Genomic DNA, 22758 nt, shown 5'->3' on the forward strand with positions numbered 1-22758 from the left:
CCGGATCTTCGGCGTGTCGAGCAAACCAGGCTACCCCGCCGCTCCATTGTAAAATAAAAAATTACTGTATTTTAAAGATAACTACATAGGTGGCAGAACGTTGCATTTCAGTCTACACCAACAATGTTTGTATGATGGGTACAAATTTTGCTGGCCGGTCGGGTTCGCCGTGCCTAGCTCACAGAATAATTCACCAGCCCGAAAACTCGGGTGTAGTCAAGGGTTCCTTCCTTACGCTTCCAAAATTATGAGTATTTTATTAGACCATAATCTTGCATGATTTAAAACCTAATACATGTAAGTGTGGACAAGAGAGAGAGAGTGATCCACTGACGAAATGACCCCGTAATTATTCACTAGCCAGTCGGGCCTGTGAATGTGGCTATTTCGCACACTGGTATGAACTAAACATGGTTTTGATGTCGCTCTTTGTAAATATTCTCTTGCGTGCACCGACATGAGTTCAAGCACAATGAAAATATTACCATAATGTGTTAGTTAGATATCGACCTGACTCTAAATAAACAATGGGGTTATATCTTTCACGTCCAACTCTTCATAAAAGTCAATATATCAATAAGTCATCGTTGCAAGACATAAAGAACTATTTCGTATTGCATCCTGACTGCCACGCGATCTTCTACAAGGTCTAACGGCTTCGTGGGAGAGGTCACCGAGGTCATGGTACCGTTACTCAGTACCACACGCCAGCTGTCTGATAGTAAGATGATCATGCAGATATTATCATTATGTAAACCCAGTAAGATTAAAACAATAGATTCACCTATATAAGTCACAGGCTTATCAAAGGGCAAGCATCGAATAAACAGGATGACTTAGGAAGGATATGTGGGAATTTATGGAAAAACAGACATTATCCCAGAAAATGTTTGTAGAAAACATCCCACTTTAGATTGTCAAATAAAACATTAGGAATGACAAGTTTGTATGGATGATCAACTTATACAGTACATACTTGTACCGTTGTCAAGCATGAGGACACAAGGAAAACTGTATAATGCTTAAAAACGGTATGTTTTTCGATGTTTGGATCTGTGTGTGTCTCTTTTTAATAGTGGTTATTTAGGCATATAGTATTCAAATATCTGCTTTTGCAAGTATAGTTAACAAAAGTATATAGCTTCCATGCGGCCTCCCAGTCTGTTTATAGAGACCCTGAAGCAAATATATCCAAGAAAGACCACTCAAGTCTAGAAAATGTGGCATGTTTAGATTTCCACGGAAAGTGTCGGGGTTCCTTTTCATTATGTTACATTCTTTGACTATGAACGACGTTTTCAATAGAATATGATCATATTAGAGACTAGCTGTCAGTTGTTAGTTTAAGCTTGGGACAAAACATCAACTTCAGGGATTCATTTGGGGTGTGCGTTTTCATACAAGAAAAATATGAAAATATGGTAAGAGCTCACTACTGTATATCAATCAAGACCATCTCATTTTGTCCAGTAGCTCACTACTGTATATCAGTCAAGACCATCTGCATTTTGTCCAGTATTCAGGGCATATTTCCCACAATGAGATAGTAAAGAAGCAGGATATCATTGACGGATCCACTATTTATGTACATGTATAAGAACATACAGCCAGATACTTAATATTACTAATTGGTTGGCCTCGTTCGTTCGTTCGTCCATTCGGTGTTTTCTTTCAGTTGTTTTCAGTGCCGAAGTCTTTCAGTTTAGCGATCCTTTAAATAGGGAATAGTTTCCGGGTTTGGGCCTCACTGTTTTCTCGTATGGAATTGTGAATTTAGTTTAACATGAATGTGTTGGAAATCTGCGTAAAATATAAAGTCGAGTTGTGACAACAGTTTTGTCCCTGTATTGCTGTGGTAAATAATATATCACGTTTTCAGCGTGAATATGTTTCTTGGGAAGTTAATGTGCAGGTGTACATGAAACACAAACCTTCCTTGTACAAGGAACATACTTTTATCACTGATCACCTACTGTAATTTGGGATACAATGCGTCACTGAGAACAAACTGGTCAGGCACGTTCATAAACAACTGCAGTAATTCAACTGTTTGATGGATGGGAAGAAATTCCATAAATTCTGTTCGGGTTTTGTGATTTGGAGTGTTTCCATATTTACGACCATGCTCTTACAATATACATGGAAAAGTAGACCTGTCTTGAGGTGCGACATTTTTTGACAAATAACCATTCAGTGACATGATGCCTCATATCCTCAACAACTACTTAAACATGTCTCATGACAATGCATCACAACAATGCGTGATGTATGTTTTGCTGACGTGATTTTCAGGATCGTTAAGACAACAATCTGTCTACTGAGAATTGTTTTCCATTCCGTGATCCGTGAACCAATAATTACATACAAACATTATAATCAGGTCCAGTTTACATCGTCCTTAGGTAATAGTTTAATTCGTCTGTGCTTAAAGCAACGACTCTCAAGGTTATGCATTTAGCCGCTGTGCATGAAGTCTGTCGTACAGACCCTGGAGCAAATATATCCAAGAAAGTCCACGCAAGTCAAGAAAATGTGGCAAGTCTAGATTAACTGAAAACGAGGAAACTCTCAGGGCTCTTTTTCATTACATCAGTTTTCTTTACTATGACCTTTTCCAGTAAAACATGTTCATTTCACAGACTAGTTGTTAGTCTACTGTGCATTTAGCTACATGTTTAGTTAAGTGTTTAGCTCTACGAGGGCGATCCTTTAAATGATAATGAAAAGACAACCCACTCAGATATATATTGCGCCCCTACCCGTGAAGGTCCCTGGGTAGAATAGGCTTTCAGCAACCCATGCTTGCCATAAAAGGCGACTATGCTTGTCGTAAGAGGCGACTAACGGGATCGGGTGGTCAGGCTTGCTGACTTGGTTGGCATATGACATCGGCTCCCAATTGCGCAGATCGATGCTCATGTTGTTGATCACTGGATTGTCTGGTCCAGACCCGAGTATTTACAGACCGCCGCCATATGACTGGAATATTGCTGAGTGCGGCGTAAAACCAAATCTTACTCACTATTGCGCCCCTAGGTCGGATAACTACTTCTTCTTCACAGTCCTTCGTCTAACAGCATGTCAGGATATCCTTGGCTAACCACGGATTGGGTAATCCCAGAACGAGGCGTAATGAGGAAGTGTACACGAACAAGTCACATGTTGCCCCATGTGAAACAAATGTAAAGTGAATTTTGGCGTCACCTGTGTTCTAAAATGTATAGACATTATTACAGCAACAAGTGTCATACGATTTATACGAAACGAGTGTGAAATTGTGTATTGCGAGAGCGAGTTTTGCAGTAAAACACCCTCTTCGTTGATGTTACGTTACGTTAATGACGTCACAGACGAGGACACTGTCATGTGCATTTGTTTTCGGGATGCCTTTGAATATTTAGATAAGATAAGCAGCCATTCCTAATGCAGCCACACATACCATTACATATACACTGCACTGACGAGGTATTAGTACTATATAAACGGATTCCCACCGGGAGTATTCAAGTCGGAATCGAATCGGAGCATACACTAGGCTGTGTCCGTGAAAGTTGGCCACGAGTGAGTGAGTGAGTGAGTGAGTGAGTGAGTGAGTGTGTGAGTGAGTGAGTGAGTGAGTGAGTGAGTGAGTGAGTGAGTGAGTGAGTGAGTGAGTGAGTGAGTGAGTGAGTGAGTGAGTGAGCGAGTGCGTGCTCCGCTTTTGGCAATATTTTAGCAATTTCGCGGTAGCGGACACCAGAAATAGAATTCACACATTGTAGCCGTGAGGGGAATCGAACCCAGGACTTCGGGGTGACGAACAATGCGCCTGCTACGAAATGTCATGCTGACACGTCATCGCCATCATATTTATTATGTTAAATCACTGTCGGTGCATTAAACCATATACATTACTAATTCCCACGATATTTGTTTACAAGTTGGTTTCCGTGGGAGTTCCCAAATACTGTAAGAAGGCGTACGCGAAACCACAGTAAGTGCTGGACCCCAGGTAAACATGTTGTCTCTCGGATTGTACGAGGTCGAAATTCCCAACTGCTTCTAGTTAAAATAAAGTTAGTTTAACACAAGAAAGGTTGTGACAGATCAGAATGTCTGCCATTGGAAATTAAATCACGAAAGACACTGATTAGTTTACATCTGCTTCAGAATTATAATTTTACCATGCAAAATGGATGCAAAATAATCATTAATTACAAATATTGTTAATGCTTACCTGTTTGCTCTATTAAGTTTACTAATTGAAATTGACTTTGAATTTCTATTAGTTGTGCAATACGTGGTTTTAAAACGGCGATCAGAAGGCAGAAATCCATGTCATTAAAGAGGTGTGATGGATCCGATTGAGTGGCCAGACCTTTCTTTTTAACTTTTGGCTCATGCTTAAAAAAGGAAGAGGTTCCAAATCAAAGCAAAAACTTAAAATACCAGTGATGAATGTTTAATTTTCTGTCAATGATTACAGATCAGTGACAGATCCCTATTATACCAAATTGTAGGTTTGGACATGTACAAAGATTTTTTGATAAATGTATTGCATCTATAGCAGGTATAGCAGGTATAGCATGTAAAGTAATACTATTATAATACTAGGGAGGTAAGCCCCTTGATCTCTGTTGATATTCGGTACTGATCTTCTAATACATATCTAACAGATATTCTAAACAACCAGTAGAGCAGACAGTTGCCACCACCCTCCATCAACGAAATAATCGTTCACGGCAAACCAGCTCCCGTCAGGATTAACATTCCATACCAAGGCCAGATTACCCATCACATCAGCAGAAGAATTACAAATTTGGATGTGACATTTTATTCTGATAAAACTTTTAAAAACACCCTGAGAGCAAATGGGAGAGGTGGCAGCAACCAGAATGAGTCCAATTCCACAGGATGTATATACAAAGTTTCTTGTGACTGTGGAAGCAGCCACATTGGAGAAACTTGCCTGCCTTTCAACATTAGGCTAAAAAACACAAAACTTCAGTTGAAAAATCTTACCTTAAATCTGCAATCTCAGAACATATTGTTAAAAATCAAAATCACTCTGTCAACTGGCAACACTCTCAAATCTAGGCGTCCAACGTCAATAATTTGCAGAAAAGAAAACTTCTTGAGTCAATCTTCATTTGAAGATTATTACCGAAGATCACCAGATATCTATAGGGGTTTACCTCCCTAGTGCATCACCAAAAAATCGTAGTAAATCGACAACGCCACCCATGAATAATAATTTCTATGTACTGTTAATAGTATTACTTTACAAGGTATACGTGCTATACATGCAATACATTTATAAAAAAAATCTCTGTTCATGTCTAAACCTACAAGTTGGTATAATAAGGATCTGTCATTTCTAATTTAATCCAACAACACAGCTATTTATTCATAATAAGATATGTTCATTCTATAAGTCATGTTAGTTGTAACCATTCACTACTTATTCTATTATGTTTATTAGTATTCCTGTTAGCTACTGGTATCATGTTGTCATAGCATTGTGAGGTCATGGGCAGAGTTATCAGTTAAGCCTTACTGTTCAGTTCAGCTCAACCTGATGACGGGGCTAAGGTAAACCCCGAAACGTCGTGAAAATATACTCAAGAAGTTGCTATCCATAAAATTTGTCCTGTATTACTAGAAAAAAGCTTGCGACCGCACTAAGCTGGACCCCGTCTCGCATATCGCAATATCTTTGGCGAACGTTAGCGCGCGTATTTACAATGTTCCCAGAAATTATTGAGAAAATCTTTGTTTTTTTCCTAATGATGCTAAGATTGGAAAAAGGGCTTTCACTATGCACTAAGCATACTAAATAAGGGAGACAACTCTTGAAGGCTTAGAAGGCAGCTCATTACGTCAAGAGTTATCTCCCTTGTCTGAGCAGACGGCTTCCTGTGTTGACATGGCAGAATTTACAGCAAGAGAGAAAAGAAAGCTCATTCTAGATGATTTTGAAAGGGGTGAGGCTGATGCTAAAGTGTTAGCTTGTAGACATGGTATTCCTCTGTCTACAGTATACAGAACTTTGAAGAATATTCAGACAGAAACCGGGATAGAGCACAAAGCAGGGGCAGGTCGGCCTAGGAAATTCGGTGTTGTGGGCAGATTGTGAGTAGGGGCAAATTGCAAAATGTTGAGAACATCAGAAATGAAATGATTAGCAGAGGAAGTCCTCAGGTGTGCAATGAAACAGTTAGGCAGGAATTACAGGGACTTAATTGGGTGAAAAAACGTGGAATACCCTCGCCGTTGATGAAAGATGCACAAAAGGAAAACCGTTTAAACTGGTGTCGGGCTCATGAAAATCAAGATTGATATAATTTTTTGTTTTCGGATGAAAGTTCTGTTTGGCTTTTCCCTAATTGTGTGAAAATGTGGACCAAAGATACTGTCAAACCTATCTACCAGCGACCAAAACATAGCCCGAAGTTTCACATGTGGGGTGGCATATCGGCTCGCGGAGTGACGCCATTGTGTGTTTTCACGGGAAACTTGACAAAAGAAAGATACGTTGACATTCTAAATGGTCACCTTCTTCCGACAGCACAAACATTGTATGAAGATGATTGGATTTTCCAGCATGATAATGACCCAAAACACACTGCGCGCTACACAAAACAGTGGTTGTCGGGCGAAAATGTTCAAGTTTTAGACTGGCCCAGTTACAGCCCAGACCTAAACCCAATTGAGAATGTGTGGGGAGTCATGAAGGACAGAATAAACCAAAAAAGGACTGAGAAATATTGAAGATATGAAGGCCGAGGTGGTCCAATATTGGGATACCCTGTCACACAATTACCTACAAACTTTGATGGGTAGTGTGCCTAGGCGTATTCAGGCATGCATTGCTGAGCGAGGAGGTCTAACAAAGTACTAAAACAAGACTGAGACTGTAAAAGGATGATGTTTTAACATGTTTATGTAAGTAAAACACCAGAAGTTAATAAACGTAATGAGTTACATGACGCAACATGATTCTCAATAATTTCTGGGAATACTATATAAAGGGAGCCGGGAACCAGCTCAGCGACAACTCCTCCCAAGGGCAAGGGAGCCTATTCACGTTTCCGCCGCTAGAGGGAGCACACGATAGTGACAAACGATTACTGGGGATGGTGTACGTGTCGGAAGGTAACGAATTACTTTCTTTGTTTTAAGTAACAAGAAGCAGATACTTCATGTGATGTCTTGTACGTTTCTCATTTCACGTGTTTAAGCAGTTGGCACGTCTACTAGGATTTTGCCCGAGCGTAAACAATGAAAATAAACAGGCACATATGTGTGACTTTGTCTCCGAATTTCGTTAGTTCAAGACCACGATATTGTTTACAATTATTGTTGTTATTCATTGCTCTTTAGATGTTAAATTATGTTTGAAAATTTCTAATTAAATATGAGAATATTGCTAACCAAATATAAGTCTATTATATTTCTGTCAATTTTCACAGATAATTCAGTTTTAGTTGTCATAAAGAAAAAAGTGTGTTTGTAGTGAAACACCTTTTCCTGAACATTATTTAAATTTCAGTTTTGCCCATTAATATTGTTTTTTCAAGCAGAGGAGGTCCATTAACCTTTTACCCCTTTGATCAAATAAACCAAGTTTATGCGGAAATTGATAGTTTGTGAAATAATTAGAAATAAGTGCAACTATAGTCCAATTGGCCAATAGCAAATTATGCAGAATGGCCTAAAATACACCGTTCATCCTATTATAGGCAGGTCATTAGGATCTGTTAGAAACTGTTGTAAACGTAATACAGGATATAGTGAGGCTGATGATGGAGTCTATAGAGAGGTTGGTATCCTCTGTCAGCCTGTCTCCAACCTGGACCAACCAACCTATGATCATACTTCATACCATCGGTCTATGAAGAACTAATTAAACCATAGACTATCTAAGTATTGTGTCTGTTTGTTGTTACTACTTAATTTCACTCGTCATTGGCTTCGCCACTAGTGCTCTTTGTTGTCTTAGTTCCCTACTGGCCTCTTCCAATTATGTACCACTTGTTTACTCTATCACATGCTGTTGTTAATGGTAATTTGCTGTCAAAACATACCATGTATATAAACTTCTCACTGTTTGGTTGCATTCACACTTAGCTTGAAAACAATGCAAGAATCTACGTTGAAACTTCACTCAACCTAATAAACAAGAAGTTGTAATCCATAAAGCTGTATGTTTCATTTGTGACTCAACAGCTTCTAGAATGCCCATTAAACAAGTTGAATTTTGAAATAGGAAACTTTACTGCTTATAAAGTACCTTTGGCATAGGCTTCAAACAAAAGGTGTACCTGTTCTTAATGACCTTAAAAGGTTGCTTAAAAAGAGGGATTGAAGGGCTAAAGACAGAGTTTACCTGCCCTAAAACAGCAGGAGAGGCAGAGGGAGTACAACACTTTACTGGGCACACTTGTTTCAGATTAATTTAGCATTTCATAAAGATCGGAAAGGGTACCTGACCCTAACCTTAAGGTTAACCATAATGAGTGCCCTAACAGTGTTTGAAAGAACCACTGGCCAGGAGACCCAACGCCTGTTTTTATTGTATCAGGATGTCAGTTTCAAATATGTGCAGGTCCTAATGGCGTTCAGTAAACTATCTATCCATTATTTTTCCACTGGAATGTATACCCATTTCTTCTTTGTTACTGTTCGAGAATCATCCATGATCCATCATGTTTCAATAACTGACAGTTTCACATCCTGGTATTTCAACATTTTCACAGTGTGAAACTGTGTACAATGTAGTTTGTTTTTATTGGTTTGACTTTAACCAATTGGGCCTGCAAAATTTGAAGCCTGCATGTAGTAGCAGGCCCTAGAAAATATAAAGGTTTCTGCTGCCGGTAAACTGCATTCTAGCTGAGCCAGAGTCACAGCTATCAGCATGATCAGCATGAGAAAAGGTTTGTTTACGATACACCTGATGAACTACTGTTGTTTTGCTCAATTTTGTTGTCACAATTGTAAAGTGGTTAAAATATGAATAGCAAGCACAACACAAGGATGAGGAGATTTTTGTGTGCAGGTAAGCAGCAAATTCACACATATAGTTGTAACTTGTAACAGGTGAAAACAGACAATTTAGCAGAGTTATGTATTAGGGCTATAACAAACCTGTTACGAGAGTGAAAAAGATGCAATCACAAATATTGGGTAACGGATATCATTACACGCCAGCAGTTGATTTATTGTTCAGTATATTCAATGAAGTGGGTAAGTGATGCTAGTATTATTCTGCACTCAGCATTATCCTGGCTATATGGCGGAGGTCTTTAAATAATCAAGCAGCATGAGCATCGGCGGTCTACACAACTGACATATGATGACATATGTCAACCAAGTTAGTCTGACCAGACGATCCTGACAGACACCTCTTGCGACAATCATGGGTTACTATGGATCAATTCTAACCCCTGTCTTCACTGATCACATAGTTATAACAATGACCACATTACATTCTGATGGCACATGAAAGTGCTGCCATTCCGACTGGCTTGGATATTTTCTGTGTTGCATGTCTCATATTGTTTTCTTAAATACACTATTATAAACACTTAAACTTGAGAATTATCCATCTCTGATTTAAAGCATTGTAGATTTTACAAAGTCATGAGCAATGTGGAATATATTTATCAAGGCCTATTAGTATTACTTTCAAAAGGACAAAAACACGGGTAACTAGTCTTACGTTGTCTGAAAACATGGAAAATCCAACACTGCTTTTACAAACAGTTGTATCAGATTCATATTGTTTGTTTTTACACCCTATCCAAATGTAACATATTGTAATTCTATGTTGCAGGCCAAGTCCTTGATTCAAGGTCACCATGGCGACTATCAATTATCCCAGAAATGTTCTGGGGTTTCATCAATTTCATTTTGCTGTTGTAAGTAGTGTTGTTCAGTCAGAAATGAATCTTAAAGGACACATGCAACCAGAAAAAAACAAATATAATTAAAACACAATTATGAGTTATTCATGGTATATAATATACATTGCTGATTGTGAAAAAAAAATGAATAAAGTGGAATAACAAATAAATAAAATATAAGCATACAATCGCGAAATCAAAGGTGCAGTATTTTGTACATGGGTTTACTTCTCTCGAAATGAAGCACCCAGGAGACATAAACTGGTCACAGCGGATGGATGTGCACTCAGGTGTAGCGAGGGCTTTTCATTGACTGGTTCATTTGCCGATACTCAGAAGGTTTATTGTGTGTATGTAGTGACGATCTGTTTGGCATTTTAGAATTATGATGAGTAATAAGAAAGTAAGATTTTCTTATGGATAACAACTTCTTTTATTGTATATGATGAAGTGTTTCGGTATGAGGCGATAACGGTGTAAGAATCCATACCGAAATGTTGCATCATATACAAGAGAAGAGGTTATTATCCATAAAAAATGTATATAGAGATGTTGGGTTTTGTAAGTACATGTCTCTGCCTGTCTGTTCAATCCTGTCAACAAATACTGAGATGGTGAACTATTGTGTAGCTGGAAACAATCATTTGTCCAAGCACAAAGCGGAACTTGAAACTGACAGTAATTTGTTTGGAACCTACATAATATAATATACCCACAATATAATACCGTGCCGTGTGTACAAGTATCACACTTACCTGTCTGTGTAATTGCATAATGTGACACAGACAGAACCAAGGGGCATGAGCCATAAGCCAATGTATTCTCTTTATGGTGTATAGCCTGATATGTGTTAAGTTCAATGTGGTCAGTGATTGAAGTTGTGCATTGTATATGTGTGGATAAAACAGACATTGAATTTTGTCAGTGACCGAGACAGCTTGACACAATCAACATATTTTTCTGTTTCCATATACATGTATTAAAAAATTTCAGTTTTCAAGCTTAACAATTTTTAGCAGTGAAATCAGTATTTCTAATGCTACACTTTCTTGAAAACTTGGGTTGCAAATCTGCATGTATGTGTGTATTTATTACTGCAGACCCAAGATGCTTGTAATCACAAGAAACACCTCGTGTTCTGAAACTTTAACCGTAGTGATAATCCTTGCACACATCACTTGGTGTGTTTGTACGAGTTGCCTTCCCGGTTTAAGCCAAGTGAACCTAATCACTGTGCATGCACTACGGGCGCAGCGCAGCACAGCTGGTGAAGCTCTTGGGGAAAATGAGTGAATTGTTTGAACTGCGATTTCGCAGGCTTGTTTTTCAACTTTATGAGTTAACACATGATTGTGAAATAACGAGGTATGTCACTGTATTCCACTGTATAACACATGATTGTGAAATACCAAGGTATGTCACTGTATTCCAATGTATAACACATGATTGTGAAATAACAAGGTATGTCACTGTATTCCACTGTATAACACATGATTGTGAAATAACAAGGTATGTCACTGTATTCCACTGTATAACACATGATTGTGAAATAACAAGGTATGTCACTGTATTCCACTGTATAACACATGATTGTGAAATAACAAGGTATGTCACTGTATTCCACTGTATAACACATCAATTTACAATCCCTGGGTCATGACACTAACATTACAAATTGAGATGGTGTGACCATGGTGAAAACTTTTGAATAATACATATTGTCACGTGCTGACAACCAGCTTACACAGACCTGTCAGTATATCCCATCTAGTAGATTTTAGATGGCAAGACCTGATTAATTATCATGTTTATACATTAGGCCACTCATTTTCTTCCCACAGAGGTTACTTGTCATATCTTCCTACGAACCTCTGTTCTAATACAGCCATATTTTGCGGCATTTTAGCGGCAAAAAATGGCAGCAGATTTATCTCCCTTTTTTCTGTCCAATCAGAACAAGTGTTACATTGACTTAGATTCACCTTGACAAATGCAAGCAATGTGGAGAAACAAAAATGACATGACTGAGTTCTGTGTAGAAGAAACATTTGAGTATCGCGCTCGGGAAGAGGTTCTAATTTTTACGATGCATCCGGAAATTACCAAGATCTTTCGAACGATCACTTTTGAAACAAGGTCGCTGATTGCACTACTAAATCTGATTGCCTCCAGTCACGAGTCTTGAATACTGGCACCATGAAAGGGTCGTATTAGAACAGAGGTTACATAGGAAGATGTGACAAGTAACCACTGTGGAAAGAGAATGCAAGTCACTGTGATGTAACTAGAATGTAGTTCATGTGACACCGGACAGAGAAACAAGCTGAGGGAACAATGTTGACATGTTCAGAATGTATTTGTGATAATGATGATGATGAATGCGGTACATTGGTTGCGTTGGTCAGCTGTGCTTTTTGTCAAATAGTACCACGTCAAGACAACAAGGAGATACCTGTATGTCTGCCAGTAGTGTTTACAGTTGCTAATGAGTACCTCTGTTTTCTTCACAGCTTCCAGACCATGTATGATGTGAGTATACTTCTTCAGTTGTGTTCATAGTAAAATTAAACCATGAAGAATCTTGATAGAATTGATCTTCAGTAACCAATGCTTGTCAAAGGAGACGACTAACGGGATTGGGTGGTCAGGCTCACTGACATGGCTGACAGATGTCATCATATCTCAGTTGTGTAGATTAATTCTCATACTGTTGATCACTCGATTGTCTGGTCCAGACTCAATTATTTACAGATCACCACCAAGTATTTGGTGGTAGTTGTAAGAGTTGAATACAAGGTACAATATAGAGGGGAATATTATTCCCTAACAGTAATGACAAAAAATAATGTTTGTGGCAATACCCCAACTTTCAACTATTTCTTTAAATCAGTGAGATAGAGCTATTCATACTTACGTGGTTATTCGGTGATCATATTAAAAGTATGTCAAAATATTTGATCCAAAGATCTTGTGTGCCATAATTATATAACATAATAACACAGAGGCTTTTTCTTTTTCAGGAATAATATATTCTGAGGGAAGGGATTTCATTAGTTCTGTCTGATTCAAAGTTATACAGCATTGAGCAGAAAAAATCAGACACATGTTACATATGTGAAAATTGATAATATATGCGAGCAGATCTGCGGACACCAATATAGGCTATTGGAGTTGTCTTCCCATGTTGTCAAGCACTTATCTCCCTTACATGCACTTTCCGCTTGGTCACGTGACCTTGTTGTTAGCAGATAACAGAATGGACGAAATGGTAAATATGACTCAAAGAAGTAGACTTCAGGCATTGTATGAATCTAGCTTGCGATCAGTTGAGAAACTTATGAAGTTGTCAGGCCTTAGTAGGGCATCAGTTTACAGAATTTTGAAAACAATCGAAGCAGGAGTTGGCATAGGACGTAAGCCTGGATCGGGACGTCGCTCGAGCCTGTGGCCTAATGACAGGAGGGCGGTCGTGCACCTCGCAGTGCTGCATCCAAACTTGTCTGCCAAACAGATTGCTTTCAAAGCATCAAGTCAAGGTGGCCCTGACGTATCAGAATGGACAATTCAGCGCTCACTTTTTCAAACAAAATTAGAATACTGTAACTGCACTGAGGATGAACTAGGTCATACTGAGGACTCAAAATTACAACTTAAAATAAGTGACACATTGTTTTTAGAAACATTTTTTATGAAAGTGAGGGGGAAAACAATATCATTCTCTTCCTACCTAAAAAAAATCAAAACTGAAAAAATGAAAAATTTAGAAAAAAGAATCGCTGCAATGGAAGAAGAAATCAGAGAAAATTTCCAAACAGTGTGTGAAACTAAACTTGCTGAACTATCCAAATGTAAATTAGAATTTGAAAAATTAAAAGAAGCTGAAATAAGAGGTATACAAATAAGAAATAGAATTCAGTGGTACGAGGAAGGAGAAAAAACAACCAAATATTTCTGTCATCTCAAAAACAGAAATTATACCAGTAAGCTTATGAATAGTGTCATTAATGATAAAGGAGAAGTAATATCAGATGGTAAGGCTATTTCATATGAGCAGAGAAAATTTTATGAAAATTTATATGCATCAGGTGGTACAATAGCAAGTAAATATATTGAGATATTCAATGATATTATTACACCAAAACTAACAACTGTTGAAGCTGAAACTCTTGAGGGTGACATTACAATAGATGAGATAACACAAGCTGTTAAATCAATGAAAAATAACAAAAGCCCAGGAATAGATGGTTTCCCAATAGAATTCTTTAAATTTTTCTGGAAAGATCTCCATATTTGGGTTTGTAGATATATATCAGAAACGTTCAGGCAAAATATGTTAAGTCCAACAATCAAAAGAGGCGTCATCACATGTATTCCAAAAGCTAACAAAAATAGACAGTTGTTAAAAAACTGGCACCCAATTTCCCTACTAAATTCTGTGTATAAAATACTCAGTACATGTATAGCCAATAGAATTAAAAAAAACTTTGAATACACTAATTCATGAAACTCAGACAGGGTTTATTCCTGGGAGATGTATTAGTGAGAACAATAGACTGTTATATGATATTATGTTTGAAGCAAAATTACAGGGTAAAAAGGGACTGTTGTTACTTATTGACTTTGAAAAAGCTTTTGACACTGTCTCTAAAGAATTTATAATTCTAACAATAGGAAAATTTGGCTTTGGACCCAATATGGAAAAATGGATCAAAATATTAATCGATAATCCTACATCTTGTGTTATACAAAATGGTCATCTGTCTCAGTTTTTTCACAATGAAAGGGGCTGTAGACAAGGTGACCCGGTTTCTCCCTACATATTCCTTTTAGTGGCAGAAATTTTAGGAATAATGATCCGTAACAACAGTGCAATTAAAGGAATGACGTTGAATAATACTGAACATAAAATTGGACAATATGCAGATGATACTGAATTATTTCTTGATGGAGGTGAAGAAAGCTTAAGCATAGCAATTGACACCCTAAATAATTTCTACAAAATGTCTGGTTTAAGAATAAACGTAGAGAAGACTAAAGCAATATGGATAGGCTCAATGGCAGGTAGTAACAAGATGTTATGTCAGGATCTTAAGCTTGATTGGCACAGTGGGGATTTTGATGTACTAGGAATAAAGCTTAATCCTAACTTGAATAACCTTTGGGTAATTAATACAAGAAAAAGACTAGAAATTATTAATAGAACTCTAGGGAATTGGAGAAAAAGAAATTTGACATTAATAGGGAAAATAACGGTTATTAAAACTTTAGCACTCTCATCATTAGTGCATATATTCACTTCACTCCCAAATCCTCCAAAGGAATTCATTGATAAATTAAACGATATATTTTATAAATTCATCTGGAATGATAAGCGCGATAAGATAAAGCGAACAACACTTATTAAAAAATATGAAGAAGGGGGACTCAGAATGGTTAATGTAGAGGTATTCATAAACTCATTAAAACTGTCAGTATTAAATAAATATCTCCAAAATAAAAACACTAGCCCTAGTACCTTTCCATTCAAGGATATATTTCTGCTTGGAGCCAACATTGAAAATTATGTGAAAATAATTAATCCCTATTGGAAAGATGTGTTGGCAGCATGGGGAATATTTTATAGAACACATAAAACTGATTTTACAGATATTAATCAAATCTTATCTGAACCCCTTTGGTTCAACCATCAATTCCAAAATAGTAATTTTATTATAAGACATTGGTATTTTAAGGGTATTCACTCTATAAGAGACTTGTGTAATGATCAAAGTATTTTGTCATTTAATGAACTTAAGAAAACGTACAAAATCAAAGGCACAGTTCTTGATTTCTACCAGGTTCTTTCAAATATACCAAGAAAATGGAAAGATACTATTAGAAATAATCTATTGATTGTTCATAATCACTACCTCAGCACTTCACTGATATGTTTACTTTCAGCACCAAAGAGGTCAAGATATTTCTATGATAAGCTTATAAGTACTGAAAATTTCCCTTCTACATGTGAAAAATGGCAACAACTCTTTGACACTGTAATCCCATGGGAACATATTTTTAAAAATTATAGAAGATGCACAAAAGATACTAAATTGATTGACTTTCAAATTAAATTTATTCATAATATTATATACACAAAAAAAGAATTACTGAAAATGAAATTAGTTGATGATGAACTTTGCTCTTTTTGTAACTTAGTGTCTGAAAATTTGATACATATTTATTGGGAATGTGAATGTGTGAAAACATTCTGGTTGAAACTGAAAGAATATATTGACAATAAAACAACAGAAACATTTACCCTGACAAAATATACAGTCTTAATTGGTGGAAATAATACTGACTTAATGAACCATATACTTCTTGCTGGTAAAAAATACATTCATGTATCAAGTATTAAAAACACCAAGTTATCACTGGACGCATTTCTAAAAATACTGGGTGATATATTCAAAACTGAAAAGTTTATTGCTACTAAGAATAATAAAATGTTACCATTTGACAGAAAATGGTCACCACTGCTGCCATATATCCAGTATGTATAACTTTTATCCATATGAACGTTTGTCTTATTGTGTACTTGTGCTGTTGCATCATTTATTTGTGTAACTGTCTACTGAGTTGAATGAATAAAATAAAAAAAAAATTCAGCGCTCACTAAAACACTCTGGATATGCTAAACAGGTACCAAAAAAAGTCCCCTTGATGACAGATGACCATAAGGCTAAATGACTTGAATGGTGTAGAAAGTATGGCTGCCAGGATTTTTCCAATGTGATTTTCACAGACGAGAGTAAATTTCAGTTTTACAGAATAACAAGGAAGAGGTGGTCTAGGGGAGGAAAGTGCTTGAAAATGGTACCAAAGTTTCCTCCAAGTGTCAAGGTATGGGGTGGCATCAGTAAACTCGGTGTGACGCCCCTGCTGAAGATGGAGGGCAGATTTGATTCTCGCAAATACTGTGATACTTTACAGCAAGGCGTACTAGATTCCCACATAGGTCAAAGTGGAATCCCATTCCAACTTCAGCAAGACAATGCAACAATCCACAAATCAGTTCACAATTTGACCTGGCTGGAAGCCAATCATGTAACCTTATTAAATTTTTCCGTTGCGTCACCAGACTTAAATCCAACAGAAAATGTATGGCAGATCATAAAGGACAAAGTTGAGACGTGGGAACCCAAAAGCGCCCGCGAGTGGTGTCATGTTATTGACCAGACATGGATGGACCTACCCCAAACTTACCTAGACAATTTAATAGATTCCATGCCGCGCCGAATTCAGCAGTGCATACAGAGAAATGGAGGACTGATCGACTACTAAGATATGTTTCCTTTAAGGACAAGGCATCAGTCACATCTGTGACAAATTTTATGAAATTTTGATATAAAATAAAAAATAGACAGCTCTGTGAAAAGTCTCATTTTTTCTGCTTGATAGTATAGATATTCATAAGTGACACATGTATATATCTGTCGGGTTAAAGTTTGTATGTGAAACCTATGGACTGTTATAATTTGGGACCAGTCAGGCATGAATTTTGACATTCAGATGTTATATTTGTTGGTTGTGTATTGACAAACAACCACAACTAGTCGTGTTTGTTGATTCTGAAACTTTCTAAAATAATTGCAAATATGTATTCTATGTGAATTTGTGAAATGTTCAATCATGCGGTCACTTGAATCTGATGACGTTATGTGAATGACCACTTCACATCACACGTTATTGTAAGGAAAATGAATTGCGATATTGAATTATTGATATTGCAGAGGGAAAAGGGCCCTGATTTCGTATTCTATAATGATTTGATGATCTAACATCCATCTGCATATTCACATTAACTTAATTCTAACTAATTTGTGGTGAATATGGCTTAGGTTTTTTTTAGCATGGTGCCTGGGGGCTTCATGTTTTCAAACAAAACCCACTTCTACTTGGTCTAATACATGGTTAACTGTATTTACCACAATCGCTGACTGTTTCAGCCCAACAAAACCAAATACGGCAGTAGTCATACTTCTGACTACAGACCTGGAGGGTGAGTTCTTCCGTTCTTATACATGATGTACTGCTCAGCATCCATATAATGACCATTTCAAGTGTGATAAGTATTTAATTTCACTGCCAATTGATTAACAGCTGATAACATAGAGTCTGTGTAGTATTGTGTGCTCTTTTATTCTCTCTGTATGATGTTGTATGTTGTCTGTGTGTTGTTGGATGCTGTCAGTACAATATGGTATGTGGCATTCTATCTGTATGATGATGTATGCTGTATGTGTTGTTGGATGCTGTCAATACAATATGGTATATTGTATGCTATCTGTATGATGTTGAATGCTATCTGAATGATGTTCTATGCTTCCTGTTTAGTGATGTTGCCATATGTCTATAATGTTGTATGCTGTCTGATTGGCGTTGGTTGTCAGTGCAGTGTTGTATATTGTATGCTATCTGTATAATGTTGTATTGTTTTATGACACATCTGTATGATTTATATGTTGTTGTGTTTCAGCCCTCCAGGTCCAGGTCCACGAAGGAGGATGGGAGGATTCAGGGGAGGACGAGGTATGATCAAGGGGAGATAATTCATTGATAACAAAATATTGGTGTGTTGCCTGTCATACGAACTCAAACATTCTCTCTGGGTTTTATGTTCTATTGTTTGAAATCTACAGAAGCATCATCATGATGAATCACAACTGAGTCTTACTGCCAGAACTGAGTATAAGTAGATCTTCTGGAACTCATTGTTATCTCTCTGCATCCATCGTGATACAGCTCAACCTATCGTGATACAGCTCAATCCACTCACTCAAACATTTCAGTCTTAATCTTACCTTCATGCAGAATACTTAAATTTCATTGGGCAGTGATGCTTTAACAAGTTTCTGTGTCACCCCTCCTAGGAGGGTGGCAACTGAAAAATATCTTACTTGCTGCCAAGGTAACTGCCAAACTCTCCACCTAGAAACTGTATTGCTGACACATTGTTTCTTGTTTGTTTTTCAGGCGCGCCAAGTCCTCCACCGATGGGAGGGGGAGGATGAGGAAGGTAGATGCCCTGTGACCGTCACCGCCACTGCAGTGTGCAAGCTGGTGGAAGATGTCACGGGGCCTTACCTTCACATGGCCTGTTTCAAGCATGTTTTGTACATTATATCCCTGGTATAACTAGGCCCCCTTTAACTGTGGCTCTAGCAAATTAACTTTTATGTTTGTAAATTTGAAACTGTATGGAAGTGATGATTTACTTATTTTGTAAAACTGATTTACTTATATTTTGAACATCCATTTGAAACATCCATTTGACAGGCCGAGCCTTCTCGTGTAACAGTGGTTGTTATTGTAAAAGCAACATTATGATGTGTTTTCTGGAAACTCAACTGAGTTGGAAAATGTTGATGTCACTGTTAGCTAGAGGTTCCATTGTGTACATAGCTCATCTATCACTGAATTGACAAATGTTTCATGTTTCATATCATGCTTTTTCATTTGTCAAGGCAACAACTTGTACATATTCTGTTCTTTTGTACATAAACATCAAGCCACATGTTTCATCCTTGACGGATTTTATTTATTCTGCCATAACACTTTATGATGTGGTCAACATTCTGTCAGGTAATTTGAGGATTTTGTAAATGTATGAATGATTAGACTGATCTAAAATCTGGACTTGTGGGAGTTTGTGGTGTCTTATTTCTTTTATTGTGATTTCATTGTCAAAATGTTTTTGTGAAAATGTAATTTGGCCTATCTTTCAGTAATGTTGAAAGTGTCAAATCTGGTATAAGTGTTCTGTTTAGGTGATATATAAAATGTGATGCATATTCCATTACTAGATATAATTCATTTTATCTTGTTGAAGAATACTTAAATCTTCAGCTGTAATAAAAAGAACCAGTTAAATTTATACTGGATTTTTAACTCTACACCTTGAAAACATCTGTTAAGAATTGTTTGGAACTACACAGTGACATATCTCTTTTAATTTAGAAATTATATAGTTTTTTTGAGAAAATGTCATGAATAGGAAGTCAATGATATGTGATATCTGTTGTAAGTAAAGATTATTTAAACTATGGAACAATATTGAATCAGATTGTATGCGATGAATTGCAACTGTGTTAAATGTGAAATAAAATATAAGATTTTAATGAGGCCATGTTGTTATTACTCACTTGAAGACTTAACTTGTGTGAGAAGGTAGTGTTTCACGTCGGAATTGCAGTGCTGTCTGTAGTGTCCTTTTCCCACATGAGATCACTATCGGATGAGGATCAGGTGTGTATGATCAATTCAGTGCCACCAATTAATATTGACATTAAATAATCACAATCAGATTTCACCTAAGGGCCCTATTATATGACAAGAACATTACTGAATTAAAATATATATTTCACTCATTTGCATGTAAATACATGTGATATGTTTGGAAAACATGTGGACTTCTTGATTTTACAGTATTCCCCAGAACAATTATAACAATGATAATTTAGTTTAAACTATGACATACAAGGTAGTGAACACTGTGAGAAAAGGGGGCTGCACAACACTGCGCCTCCTTCTGGATCCGCCAGTGGATGTAACCATATACATGTATACCTGCATAACATACATAGCGAGCGCCTTAAGTGGATCTAACTTTTAATGGGTAAGTATCCAAGGATTGAAGGAAGTCCATGCAAGCTGAAAATAGTTAGCAAGGCTATATTAATAACACTGTTTGAAGAAAAAAAATGATGAAAGTCTTTCGCATACTATCAAATAATAGAGTGCTAGAGTGCAGTTTGCGGGGCGCGCTAGCCGGGGACTGCTGAGCGTTTGCCCTTGAGCACCCCCTTCTATATCATCATCATATATTGTATCATGTAAGCTAAGACATTATAAAATAACTCCACGTTCTGACCCAATGATGGGCTCCGCAAAAACCTCACGCATTGACTGAAATCTAGTACGAGAAAGCATCAGAACGAAGCACATGCTGATTATCCCATATGGCGAACGGGAGTCAATAAACACGTGACCCGCATCAACATTCAACGGTGACATCAAGAGCAAAACGAGGTCAAAGGTCAAACCGTATAGAAGTTACTGTCCCGCACCAACGAATATATTTTTTTATTTTTTTTATCATGCAATCAGTTTTCGCTCCCAGTTTCTCACACATACTCTTCAAACAGCCTTCAAACACCAGTGGCCGCGAAACATCAACGGTACGAAACCTGCCTAAAGGCAACTTGGATGAGAGCTGGGGTATGCCCTCCACTGTACAGCCTGTTATTTTGCCGTGTTGCTTTCAGCCAATCCTCGGTAGTATAGTGGTCAGTATCCCCGCCTGTCACGCGGGAGACCCGGGTTCAATTCCCGGCCGGGGAGATGTACGTTTTTTTTTACTGTCAATTTTAAAAGAAGTGTCCCCTTCTTGACGTTGCTGGTCGTCAAGGACACCAATGTCTGTGTGTATGATGGATGTGCATAGTAGTATATATTACTGTCCATTTCTGGTAGGGATTTGGCTATGTATGGCAATGTCTAGTGATAGCTGTGTGTTTCTCACACGGAAAGGCATGCCCAGCGCTGACGTTTAAGCGTGTGAGTGTTTCAACTTGGATGAGAGCTGGGGTATGCCCTCCACTGTACAGCCTGTTATTTTGCCGTGTTGCTTTCAGCCAATCCTCGGTAGTATAGTGGTCAGTATCCCCGCCTGTCACGCGGGAGACCCGGGTTCAATTCCCGGCCGGGGAGATGTACGTTTTTTTTTACTGTCAATTTTAAAAGAAGTGTCCCCTTCTTGACGTTGCTGGTCGTCAAGGACACCAATGTCTGTGTGTATGATGGATGTGCATAGTAGTATATATTACTGTCCATTTCTGGTAGGGATTTGGCTATGTATGGCAATGTCTAGTGATAGCTGTGTGTTTCTCACACGGAAAGGCATGCCCAGCGCTGACGTTTAAGCGTGTGAGTGTTTCAACTTGGATGAGAGCTGGGGTATGCCCTCCACTGTACAGCCTGTTATTTTGCCGTGTTGCTTTCAGCCAATCCTCGGTAGTATAGTGGTCAGTATCCCCGCCTGTCACGCGGGAGACCCGGGTTCAATTCCCGGCCGGGGAGATGTACGTTTTTTTTTACTGTCAATTTTAAAAGAAGTGTCCCCTTCTTGACGTTGCTGGTCGTCAAGGACACCAATGTCTGTGTGTATGATGGATGTGCATAGTAGTATATATTACTGTCCATTTCTGGTAGGGATTTGGCTATGTATGGCAATGTCTAGTGATAGCTGTGTGTTTCTCACACGGAAAGGCATGCCCAGCGCTGACGTTTAAGCGTGTGAGTGTTTCAACTTGGATGAGAGCTGGGGTATGCCCTCCACTGTACAGCCTGTTATTTTGCCGTGTTGCTTTCAGCCAATCCTCGGTAGTATAGTGGTCAGTATCCCCGCCTGTCACGCGGGAGACCCGGGTTCAATTCCCGGCCGGGGAGATGTACGTTTTTTTTTACTGTCAATTTTAAAAGAAGTGTCCCCTTCTTGACGTTGCTGGTCGTCAAGGACACCAATGTCTGTGTGTATGATGGATGTGCATAGTAGTATATATTACTGTCCATTTCTGGTAGGGATTTGGCTATGTATGGCAATGTCTAGTGATAGCTGTGTGTTTCTCACACGGAAAGGCATGCCCAGCGCTGACGTTTAAGCGTGTGAGTGTTTCAACTTGGATGAGAGCTGGGGTATGCCCTCCACTGTACAGCCTGTTATTTTGCCGTGTTGCTTTCAGCCAATCCTCGGTAGTATAGTGGTCAGTATCCCCGCCTGTCACGCGGGAGACCCGGGTTCAATTCCCGGCCGGGGAGATGTACGTTTTTT

General features: G+C 38.1%; 1 protein-coding gene and 5 non-coding genes across 6 annotated transcripts; all 6 read left to right on the forward strand.

Moving 5' to 3' along the window:
• Window positions 1-7059: 7059 nt before the first annotated feature.
• On the forward strand, window positions 7060-20047 carry LOC137295773 (selenoprotein K-like). Its single transcript, XM_067827310.1, has 6 exons — window positions 7060-7134; window positions 9818-9902; window positions 12398-12416; window positions 17876-17928; window positions 18406-18458; window positions 18903-20047. Exons 1-6 carry the CDS (start codon window positions 7116-7118, stop codon window positions 18938-18940), a joined length of 267 nt encoding a protein of 88 aa, XP_067683411.1. The 5' UTR covers window positions 7060-7115; the 3' UTR covers window positions 18941-20047.
• Window positions 20048-21197: 1150 nt separating this feature from the next.
• Trnad-guc (transfer RNA aspartic acid (anticodon GUC)) lies at window positions 21198-21269 on the forward strand. The gene has a single exon. It is a non-coding gene; the product is annotated as a tRNA-Asp (tRNA).
• A 297-nt stretch (window positions 21270-21566) lies between these two features.
• On the forward strand, window positions 21567-21638 carry Trnad-guc (transfer RNA aspartic acid (anticodon GUC)). Its single transcript has one exon. It is a non-coding gene; the product is annotated as a tRNA-Asp (tRNA).
• Window positions 21639-21935: 297 nt separating this feature from the next.
• On the forward strand, window positions 21936-22007 carry Trnad-guc (transfer RNA aspartic acid (anticodon GUC)). Its single transcript has one exon. It is a non-coding gene; the product is annotated as a tRNA-Asp (tRNA).
• Window positions 22008-22304: 297 nt separating this feature from the next.
• Window positions 22305-22376, forward strand: Trnad-guc (transfer RNA aspartic acid (anticodon GUC)). The gene has a single exon. It is a non-coding gene; the product is annotated as a tRNA-Asp (tRNA).
• A 297-nt stretch (window positions 22377-22673) lies between these two features.
• Window positions 22674-22745, forward strand: Trnad-guc (transfer RNA aspartic acid (anticodon GUC)). The gene has a single exon. It is a non-coding gene; the product is annotated as a tRNA-Asp (tRNA).
• Window positions 22746-22758: the final 13 nt, after the last annotated feature.

This window comes from Haliotis asinina, chromosome 9, assembly GCF_037392515.1.
Source record: "Haliotis asinina isolate JCU_RB_2024 chromosome 9, JCU_Hal_asi_v2, whole genome shotgun sequence".
Lineage (NCBI taxonomy): Eukaryota > Metazoa > Mollusca > Gastropoda > Lepetellida > Haliotidae > Haliotis > Haliotis asinina.

What these genes read in the sequence shown, in the direction of transcription:
- LOC137295773 (XM_067827310.1), top strand. An exon ending in TCTGACTACAGACCTGGAGG is followed by an intron (nt 17,929 to 18,405) that starts GTGAGTTCTTCC and finishes GTTGTGTTTCAG; the next exon opens with CCCTCCAGGTCCAGGTCCAC. An exon ending in AGGATTCAGGGGAGGACGAG is followed by an intron (nt 18,459 to 18,902) that starts GTATGATCAAGG and finishes TTTGTTTTTCAG; the next exon opens with GCGCGCCAAGTCCTCCACCG.